At 43.9% G+C, this 11,413-nt stretch overlaps 1 protein-coding gene across 2 annotated transcripts in view; it reads right to left on the bottom strand.

Annotated features, from left to right (window-relative positions):
- Nucleotides 1-2,139: 2,139 nt before the first annotated feature.
- The window catches only part of LOC124044245 (major facilitator superfamily domain-containing protein 6-like), a 21,172-nt gene continuing 11,898 nt past the window's right edge, over nt 2,140-11,413 (bottom strand). The window contains exons 3-8 of one of the 2 annotated variants that reach the window (XM_046363853.1): nt 10,769-10,866; nt 7,673-7,834; nt 6,353-6,451; nt 5,397-5,662; nt 4,614-4,617; nt 2,140-4,378 (exon numbers count right to left, since the gene is read on the bottom strand). In XM_046363853.1, coding sequence (XP_046219809.1) covers nt 4,368-4,378; nt 4,614-4,617; nt 5,397-5,662; nt 6,353-6,451; nt 7,673-7,834; nt 10,769-10,866 — 640 coding nt within the window. In that variant the 3' untranslated portion in view covers nt 2,140-4,367. The remainder of the gene's footprint in view (nt 4,379-4,613; nt 4,618-5,396; nt 5,663-6,352; nt 6,452-7,672; nt 7,835-10,768; nt 10,867-11,413) is intronic. The other variant, XM_046363852.1, reaches the window with a different exon arrangement.

Raw genomic sequence — 11,413 nt, 5'->3', positions numbered from 1 at the left:
TAATATGCATGTATGTCTCTAATAATATGCATGTGAACTCTGTGAAGCATTTATTTGGGCTGCAATTTCTGAGGCCGGTAACTAATGAACATGTCTTATGCAGCTGAGGTAACTCTGGGTCTTCCTTTGCTGTGGTGGTCCTCATGAGAGCCAGTTTCATCATTGTGCTTGATGTTTTTGCGACTGCACTTGAAGAAACATGTCTTAAAGTAATGATGGACTGTCATCTCACTTTGCTTATTTGAGCTGTTCTTGACATATTAGGTCTATCTTCTGTATACCACCCCTACCTTGTCACAACACAACTGACTGGCTCAAATGCAATAAGGAAAGAAATTCCACAAATTAACTTTTAACAAGGCACACCTCTTAATTGAAATGCATTCCAGGTAACTACCTCATGAAGCTGGTTGAGAGAATGCCAAGAGTGTGCAAAGCTGTCATCAAGGCAAAGGTTGGATACTTTGAAGAATCTCAAAAATAAAATATATTTTGATTTGTTTAACACTTGTTTACTACATGATTCCATATGTGTTCTTTCATAGTTGTGATGTCTTCACTATTATTCTACAATGTAGAAAATAGTCAAAATAAAGAAAAACCCTTGAATGAGTAGTTGTGTCCACAGACACTTCAAAACCTTGTTTCTTATCATTTATTTGTGGACTGTCCTTTCTGTCATTCATCAACGTGTCATTCAATGCGTTTCTATGGGCTTTAGTAGTAAAGCTTAAAATCAACATTTTATCAAATAATTGTTTAATGTTATATATATATACACATACACACACCTAAAGGGGTCCTACAATTCAAAATCACTAAATGAGCCATATTATGACCATCTTAAAACAATTCCATATGTCAGTTTTGGAAACCATCAAATACACATTTTAGCTTCAAACAGCTGAAAATGCAATATTTTTGGCAGCTATGGAAAATATATTTCACAGCGGTTTAGATGGTATAGTGATTCTCTACACTATACGTATGTGTTTTGCCACATATAAACTGAAATTAGGCGAATTATTCACATTTTGGCAACCAGGAAATGGCGCCGGCCTCTTTTTAATTATCACAAGTAAATTATGAATAATTTAAAATGCCTTATGTTAAGCAAACCAGATGGCACAATGTTCTTGTTGTTTTAATGAATGGATAGCCAGGGGCACACGCCAACACTCTGACATCATTTACAAACTAAGCATTTGTGGTTAGTGAGTCCGTCAGATCAGAGTCAGTAGGGATGACCTGGGATGTTCTCTTGATAAATGTGTGAATTAGCCCATTTTCCTGTCCTAAGCATTTAAAATGTACCGAGTACTTTGGGTCTCAGGGAAAATGTATGGAGTAAAAAGTACATTATTTACTTTAGGAATGTGGTGGAGTAAAAGTTGTCAAAAATATAGTAAAGTACAGAAAAACTACTTCAGTAAAATTACTTTAAAGAACTACTTAAGTACTTTTGACCAGCAAAGACGAGATGGACAGCTATGCCCAGGCTCTGCCTACATCTAACTCCATCCCTCTCTACACTCAGTACACACCCATGCCCTGCCCCCAGTGCCCCTCTGAACCGGAGGACCCCCCTACCTGCCCTTCACCCCACCTCCAGAGCCCTTCTCTACCCCCTACCTGCCCTCCCCCAGCACCTTCACCCCCAGAGCCCCTCTCTACCCCCCTACCTGCCCTACCCCAGCACCTTAACCCCACCTCCAGAGCCCCTCTCTACCTGCCCTCCCCCCCCTACCTGCCCTCCCCCAGCACCTTCACCCCACCTCCAGAGCCCCTCTCTACCCCCCTACCTGCCCTCCCCCAGCACCTTCACCCCACCTCCAGAGCCCCTCTCTACCCCCCCCCCTGCCTGCCCTCTCCCCAGCACCTTCACCCCACCTCCAGAGCCCCTCTCTACCCCCTCTGCCTGCCCCCCCCCCAGCACCTTCACCCCACCTCCAGAGCCCTACCTCATAGGGGACGAGGATATGGAGCTCTTCTAATATCAATTTAAACCTCTGTGGTGAACCGGAGGACCCTAAAATGGCCAGAAAACTAGCAGTAGGCAGAAAGTAGGGGCGGTACCCTCTCGGCTTCACCTTCCATGATAAAACACCTAATGAGAAGAGAAGTCCTGTAACCGGGGCAACAGAGACTTTAGGGGACTTGAATATTCCCATCGTCCCCAAAGGCTCCCTCCTGATTCTCCACCCTTTTCCAGAAGTGTGTACTTGAACACTCCCTGGCATGGATTTAAAAGCATAGGATTGGTGTAAGCATTGGCTGGAGGGAGTTTCCACCATTTGTTAAATCAATGGGAGAAAGTGTACAAGTGTAGACTCAGGGAGAATCAGGGATGCCCCAGAGTCTCTCAGAGCTATCGTCTCTCTCAGTGGGTTTGACTTCATAGTGACCCAGAAACTCTTCCTCAGGCTGTCATCCCACTCTAATCATAGTCAAAGCAGACATCTGTCTTCCTCTGGAATCAAAACCTCTGCATCGTAGTTACAACTATTCACCAGAATGACTTTCAAATGGTGCTTATAGCTCTCAGGTTAACTGGCAGCAATCATTAATACATTTGTTGTTTTTCTCCTCCTGTGTGGTAAGTGCCTGGGGCATTGAGACCTGCTCCCCTACTGGTCACTGTAACAAGCTCTCATGTACTCCCATTGCTGTGGAATCCAGTGAACTCCCATCTACTGCCCCAACCTGGCTGCTTAAGAAACTGCAGCCTTGGGAACAGCCAATCACGTGCTGGAAACATCAAATTGAGATTTTGATTGGACCATGTCTGTCAAGAGCAAAACTTTTCTCCCTCATGGCTAGAAATATGCCTATGCTTGATTTTTTTTGTATTTTTTTACATACATTTCATATCAAACAGCATTAAAGTGATTTCAAATTGGGTGCATGTTCTTCATATTAAATTACAAGGATACATTTTTGGTAGTTTAAAAAAACTAACTTTTCCAGTGACGTATTGCAAACTGTTGTTTCACCTTGAAAAGATAAAGGCCACAGTGCACCAGGAGTATTAGTTGTCAGGTAGAAGACAGCAGACAAGGCATGTGAAATGGTCATTACAATACAACTGTTTTAGATAGTCCCTTGGGAGGAAAGCAGTTTGATATCATTGACAATTATTTCTGTCTAAATATGATCATAGTGAAATATTTCACATTTAGACATCTTGGCCTGAAGACACCTTATCATTACATATAGAAAGTGGTCTCTACAGAACTGTTATAGTTTGTAGTAATTACAGACTCTAAAAGCCTGGTGGATATCATAAACCCTTTTACGTGTCTATTCTTCCACAGCTTCAGTGGCTGATAGGTGGTAGACTCGTCACTAGACACAGTAAACATTTACATATAAAAGCAGGGCCACTTTCAAGAGAGCACAAAGTTGTGGGAACAGGTGGATATCAACATAGTATGTAGAACAGTGGAGGCTGCTGAGGGGAGGACGGCTCATAATAATGTCAGGAACGGACCTAATGGAACGGCATCAAACACCTGGAAACCATGTGACACATAGAAACCATGGAAACCATGTGTTTGATGTATATGATACCGTTCCACTGATTCCTGCTCCAGTCATTACCACGAGCCCTCCCCATTTAAGGTGCCACCAACCTCAGAACACACGTCTCTCTGACATGTAGAATAAGTCATCCAACCAGTTATATTAATAACATTGCTATCTGCAACATTACACAACGTTCGCCTATTGAATTGGCACCTAAACTTTATGTAAAGAGGAATCTCTACAGTCCACATCAAGCAAAGCAGCCATTACACACAGCGTTTTGGATTCAGTGTGGCACTGCTACAGGAGTGTGAATCACCGACCTACAACAGCACCGCGGCTCAGGCACATCGAGGGCCAGCGATACAAATGGAGCCTTATTCAAATCGAACCCACTATCCCAGATTTCCAGGATGAGTCAAATAAATATGACTCTGTTACTCGTTTGATGTCCACTTGACAGAGTAACAATAGATCGGTCAAAGAGTTAAGACCTGTCTTGCTAGGAGGAAGAATTCAACCTCCTTCATTTTGGTTAGTATTTATCTCCTGTCCAGTCTGTATAAATCATACTCCTTAACTCTTTTATCTGGACTTCCCAGCTGTGCATGGATGGGCTTTGACTTGGTGTTGCTTGGAAGGAAAACATTTTAGGGCAGTTCCTCAATGTGCAACGTGTCCCCTCTTTCCAGTCCCCTACTGTGCGTTGGCCCGTGGAGAGGGGTGGTTGATCAGCATGCGTAGGTCCTGGTCAGAGAGCGGGTCCCACTTGAGAGGGACCAGTCTGGGGAGGTAGGTTCTAAGGATGGGGACTGGGATCAGTTGGTTCATCTGTGCCGATCTCATTTAACTCCTACCAATCAGAACAAAGGTAAAGTGTTACATTAATACTGTAATAATACTACTTAGCAAAATGTTGTAGATATTGTAGTCAATTCGGGTCCAGCGAAAGTCAAGTCAACACATTAACCGCTACGCCTAGAGGTTCAAACCTCTTGCCGAGCTCGCTAGGACTCGGGTTAAGGTCACTACAATATGAAAAACACCCTCATAAAATACCATTCTAAAGGCAGGTATTATATTCTCACCTTTCTTCAAGATTGGATGCATGAAATAAAGAAGACAATTCTCAGCAGGACATGATACAACATGGAACCTTGGCTGGAACATGCACACATTGCTAGATAAACATTCCGGTTACATTTCATTATCACAAATGTAAAAATCACAAACATTACCTGTTTATTTCTCTGCCCAGTGATATGTCTTTGGGCCCAGCCTCAAAGCACAGCCTGAGCCCATCAGTCTATCCCTGAACCCACCAGTCTAATGCTGAACCCACCAGTTTAATCCTGAACCCACCAGTCTAATCCTGAAACCACCAGTCTAACCCTGAACCCACCAGTATATCCCTGAACCCGCCAGTCTAACCCTGAACCCACCAGTATATCCCTGAACACGCCAGTCTAACCCTGAACCCGCCAGTCTAACCCTGAACTCGCCAGTATATCCCTGAACCCGCCAGTCTATCCCTGAACCCGTCAGTCTATCCCTGAACCCACCAGTCTATCCCTGAACCCAACAGTATATCTCTGAACCCACCAGTCTATCCCTGAACCCACCAGTCTATCCCTGAACCCACCAGTCTATCCCTGAACCCGTCTATCCCTGAACCCACCAGTCTATCCCTGAACCCACCAGTCTATCCCTGAACCCACCAGTCTATCCCTGAACCCACCAGTCTATCTCTGAACCCACCAGTCTATCCCTGAACTCATCAGTCTATCCCTGAACTCATCAGTCTATCCCTGAACTCATCAGTCTATCCTTGAAGCCCACGAGCTGCCAGCCACCCTGTCTACCTACAGTACCTGCAGCGGCGGATGGTTGTTTGCAGGGCTACTCCTGGCAATGATAGCCATCTCTCTGATCTGGTGCAGGGCGAAGGCCAGGGAGACCCAGGGTGAGGCGGACACCACCCAGGCAGGCTCGCTCAAATCCTCCTGATCCTCTTGGTGCTTGGTCTTCCTCGGTGGTGTCATTGTGGCGGCTCCGTTATTTGATTGGATAATGTCTATGGTCGCTATGGGAAAAGGGCTGGAGGGGACTGGGATGTTCTCCGCCAGCATTCTGGGATCTGGAAAATAACTCAAGCTAAATGTTTCATAACAATTCCTGACCTAACAACAATCTCCACTATTAAGATCCTAAATAAGATTAATGCAGCATTGTAATGCCTATGAATTTCTCAGTTGCTGATTGAGAAAGAGAATAAAAAGTGAATGGCAGTACATGTTATGCTTGCCAGATTGGGAGCCAGTCACTTCTCCACTAAGGGGTTTAATAGGTGAAGTAAATGTTATGCTTGCCAGATTGGGAGCCAGTCACTTCTCCACTAAGGGGTTTAATAGGTGAAGTAAATGTTATGCTTGCCAGATTGGGAGCCAGTCACTTCTCCACTAAGGGGTTTAATAGGTGAAGTAAATGTTATGCTTGCCAGATTGGGAGCCAGTCACTTCTCCACTAAGGGGTTTAATAGGTGAAGTAAATGTTATGCTTGCCAGATTGGGAGCCAGTCACTTCTCCACTAAGGGGTTTAATAGGTGAAGTAAATGTTATGCTTGCCAGATTGGGAGCCAGTCACTTCTCCACGAAGGGGTTTAATAGGTGAAGTAAATGTTATGCTTGCCAGATTGGGAGCCAGTCACTTCTCCACTAAGGAGTATACTAGGTGAAGTAAATTCTGTTTTCCTGTAGGCCTAAGTCCATGCAGAGGCATGCCATGAAGGGTACAGGGTAGGATAAAATAAACATTAATGACACAAACCTTTGTTCCCACTCTGCACAGCCAGCCACTGGATGAGAGCGAAGAGGAGGAGGATGACGAGGGACACCATTCCTATCCCTCTGAAGGTGTGGGTCGCTCCTAAACCATAACCCAAAAAGACAAAACGTGTGCTCCATAGGCTTTTGGAAACAAAATCTCAAAATAAATGTATTTATTTCACTCAATGCTTTTCATGTAACAGAAAAACTGACAAGTAATGTCCATTTCAGGACTGTAAAGGATATATGTTACCACAGTCCTCAAGATCTGTTTCAGAACACAGAGAGAGACACACAGTTGTTATTCTGGGAGAGCTGCCAAATGCATTCCAGACCATCAAATTCCTATCCTAATGATTGAAGATGGGGCTGCTGGTAGTTTATTAAGAGAAAACCATGGAGGACAGGGCATCATTTTAAGGAGAGGAGGCGTTGTTCAACAGTTGGAAAGGCATGTCAGAGTATGACACGTGTGAGTACAACTAGCTGCTCAAGTAGGAGTGAAGCTACATTCTGTTCTGTTAGCCACTGTTAAATGTACCATCTACAATAGTTACTGCTGTTCTCAATAGTCATTTCAATTAATGAACATTGAACAGCAAATTGAACATCGAATAGCAGTCTTTACTCCTGATAATACCTTTAACGCAGCAGTCTTTACTCCTGATAATACCTTTAACGCAGCAGTCTTTACTCCTGATAATACCTTTAACGCAGCAGTCTTTACTCCTGATAATACCTTTAACGCAGCAGTCTTTACTCCTGATAGTACCTTTAACGCAGCAGTCTTTACTCCTGATAATACCTTTAACGCAGCAGTCTTTACTCCTGATAATACCTTTAACGCAGCAGTCTTTACTCCTGATAATACCTTTAACGCAGCAGTCTTTACTCCTGATAATACCTTTAACGCAGCAGTCTTTACTCCTGATAATACCTTTAACGCAGCAGTCTTTACTCCTGATAATACCTTTAACGCAGCAGTCTTTACTCCTGAATACCTTTAACGCAGCAGTCTTTACTCCTGATAATACCTTTAACGCAGCAGTCTTTACTCCTGATAATACCTTTAACGCAGCAGTCTTTACTCCTGATAATACCTTTAACGCAGCAGTCTTTACTCCTGATAATACCTTTAACGCAGCACTCTTTACTCCTGATAATACCTTTAACGCAGCAGTCTTTACTCCTGATAATACCTTTAACGGGTGACGCCAATATATCCATCTCTCTTTGGTTGAATGTGTTTTACATACTCTAGAACTGGGGGACACTTAATCTGATTAAATACAACTTCTCCTCACACAGTGGTTCTTCTTACCAAAAACACTGACGAAGCCTCCCCCCACCATGGCCCCACAGCCCCGGCCCAGCCCTAGGTGCAGGCCCTGGAGGATACCCTGGGCAGAGGTCCTCAGCTCTGGAGGCACTGCAGCACTGAGGTAGGAGATACAGGCTGCCCACACTGAGGCATGGGTCACACCTAGATACACAGAGATACAGACAGAGAAAGACAGACGGAAAGAGAGGGACAGAGACAGAGACACACACTGTGACGACCCTCCCACTCTGTCTGCCGTATATTATTATTATTATATATTATATTATTCTGTCTTTGTTCTTGTTTCCTTATTAGGATGCCGGTGGGCGGAGTTGAGAGGGTCGTCAGCTACATGGGAAACACCTGGGCCAGGTGTCTCCCAGGATAAATAGACCTCTTCAACATTCATGGAAGAGACTCTCTCCATGCAGACACCTTTTGTAGATTGTGTTGTGGTTCTTGGTGGCCGTTTGTTTGCTTTGGCACCTTTCATCACCCTGCATTATCACATTCATGCATGCAAAACACTCACTTACACTACTGATTACTGATTACACACACCATTGTATATTATACTTAGTTGCTTTAGTTAATAAATACATATTTTGCTACTCCTTATCTCCACGTTGCCTCCCTTTGTTACGGGCTTTGAGCCGGTTCGTGACACAGACAAGGAGAGAGAGAGACAGAGAGTGTGGCATGTGGGGTCAACTTGCAAAACAAGATTTCACCAAAATGGGCAATCACTCCCATTGAAAACCGACATGCAGAGTTCTGTAAGATTCTCCTACATGTCCAGAAGAAAACTACAAACAACCCATGCAGCGAAGAATTAGGTCAATATCCATTAATAATAAAAACTCAGAAAAGAGCAATTCAGTTTTGGAAACATCTAAAATACAGTGACCCCCTCTCATCATTACCAAGCCCTGCAATGCCAAAAGCTGAGCAAAGAAAAGAGTTCCCTCATCCAGCTGGTCCTGGGGCTGAGTTCACAAACCTGTTCTACTAACACACTGAAGCCTCAGTCCCCTCATCCAGCTGGTCCTGGGGCTGAGTTCACAAACCTGTTCTACTAACACACTGAAGCCTCAGTCCCCTCATCCAGCTGGTCCTGGGGCTGAGTTCACAAACCTGTTCTACTAACGCACTGAAGCCTCAGTCCCCTCATCCAGTTGGTCCTGGGGCTGAGTTCACAAACCTGTTCTACTAACGCACTGAAGCCTCAGTCCCCTCATCCAGCTGGTCCTGGGGCTGAGTTCACAAACCTGTTCTACTAACACACTGAAGCCTCAGGACCAGAACATCCAATCAATCAGATAAAACAATAAACAACAGTAAACAAAACTACATTGCTTATTAGGAAACACAAGCAAAAGCACAAAGCAAAATGCTGTCATGTTTTGTCATTAATTATCATGTCTTGTCCCTGTGCTTCCCCTTCTATTCGTTTCCCTCTGCTGGTCTTATTAGGTTCTTTCCCTCTTTCTATCCCTCTCTCTCCCCCTCCCTCTCTCACTCTCCCGCTCTCTCTTCTCTCTATCGTTCCGTTCCTGCTCCCAGCTGTTCCTATTCCCCTAATCAATCATTTAGTCTTCCCACACCTGTTCCCGATCCTTTTCCCTGATTAGAGTCCCTATTTCTCTCCTTGTTTTCCGTTCCTGCCCTGTCGGATCCTTATCTATAATTCACCGTGCTGTGTCTATGTTTTGCCCTGTCGTGTCGTGTTTCCCTCAGATGCTGCGTGGTGAGCAGGTGTCTGAGTCTGCTAGGTTCAAGTGCCTTCCCGAGGCAACCTGCAGTTCTTGATCAAGTCTCCAGTCTGTTCTCGTCTTTATGAGTAGTATTATGCCTTTTGTTTTGTAAAGTTTCTTACTGGATTAAAAACTCTGTTTTCGCCAAGTCGCTTTTGGGTCCTCATTCACCTGCATAACAAATGCAGTGCTATCTGGCCTTAAATCGACAGTACACCATGCATGGCTAACTATTTGACCATTGTTACTGATCAAAACCTTAGAAAAACATTGACAAAAGTACAGGCTCAGTGAGCACAGCCTTGCCATTGAGAAGAGTAGACACAGGAAAACCTGGCTTCCTGTAGAGGAACAACCAGCGGAACCTGAGATAGAGCCTCGCTGGGTGTGCCGTGTTTGAAGTGGCTCAACCAGCTAGTTCCAAGTCAACATGTCTCATTGTACACCAATAATAGAACAAAGCCATTGAACCTGCTACCCTCCATAGTCCGGCCTGGCCTTGCCCCCTATTCAGCTTTTTAGCTGGCCCATGTCGTCACGTGTGTCGTGTTCACGTCATGTCGAACACTGAAATTTCCAACTTGCTTACTCGTTGTAAAAAGATGATAGCCGAGTTTCCCACTTGGGAATGATCAGAATCAACCAATAGGAAGCGCAACGCAAATAACATAGGTTCATTTTAAGAGTTCCCGAGTTTCCAACATGATGTGAATGTGGCATAACCTCCCACTATTAAAAAACAATGGCCAGACCAGAGCTACGGCCATTTTGTTTCTGTATCATGATTGGGAGTCCCCATAGGGCCGCACACTATTGTCCCAGCATCTTCTGGGTTTGGCACGGGGTAGGCCGTCATTGTAAATAAGAATTTGTTCTTACCTGACTTGTCTAGTTAAATAAATGTTAAATAAAATACAAATATTGTCATACCACTTCTTTTAGAATGATGGAGATTTTTTTTAAAGAGATTCAGTGCGTCTCTAAGTGTTTTGTTGGCTGTTGTTACACCTCTAGTAAATGATTACAAACATTTTAAGCGTCCTTTAATGTTAATCTTTCGTGTGCAGCTGCAACATTGTTATTCATGGCCTAAGTGGCTGTTAGTCAAGTCTAGATACAGAGGAAAAGGGTGTTTTCCAGGCAAAGGAAAAGCCTTTCATTTCGTTGAGAGGAGAGTTCCTGTCCTGCCTGATATGAACTCTGAGCCAACATGCCAACAATGTAAGTGCACTGGTGCAGCCAGTTCAAACACTGCTTCTGCCTTCTTTCTATCTAATGTTAACATTGGCTAAACTAAGCTAAGTCAACATATGCCACGCCGTGACACCCAGTGTAGCCTAACCTTGAAGGACCTCCATGGGCAGGACGATCCAGGCGTCCTCCAGGTAGGAGATGTACAGGAAACGAGCCGTGTTGCAGGCCAGACCGATGTACAGCACCCTGTGGAGGGAGAGGGGAGGAGAAGGTCATGGAACACAGGTGTGTTATTGATGTTCTGGAACTATCACTACTGACTACACTGTTCAAATAACAATCCACCAATCACAAACATAAACCTATCCTAAACCATAGCCCTAACCTATAGGAGGTTATTGCCACAACAGAGTTGCAGGTGAAAGCAAGGTCAAAGTTCAGAGGTCAAACCTGAACTGTCCCTGGATTGTGGTTGGTTTTTCATTGTCATTCTGAACTAGGGTTGCAAGGGGAGGGTATATTACTGGAAACATTTCTAAGTTTACCAGTAAATTACCAGGATTTTGGTATCTTTTAAGGATTTTACATAATCTAGTGGCCCTTTTGGGTATTTCAGATTATGACAGTCTCTGGCCCTCTGTTGGGCCTTATCACATGTAAAATATATTCAATAATAAGATGGTTTTAAATATGGTTTAAATATAAACCATCAACTCAGTGAATAACATTGGTGTTTAATGTGACTTTTACCAAAGTTACGATAGATTACCATAGATAATCTGTTAATTACCAA

The sequence above is a fragment of the Oncorhynchus gorbuscha genome, linkage group LG09 (genome assembly GCF_021184085.1).
Source record: "Oncorhynchus gorbuscha isolate QuinsamMale2020 ecotype Even-year linkage group LG09, OgorEven_v1.0, whole genome shotgun sequence".
Taxonomy (NCBI): domain Eukaryota; kingdom Metazoa; phylum Chordata; class Actinopteri; order Salmoniformes; family Salmonidae; genus Oncorhynchus; species Oncorhynchus gorbuscha.
The sequence above is the reverse complement of the archived record's forward strand: the minus strand, read 5'-3'. Positions and strand labels throughout refer to the sequence as shown.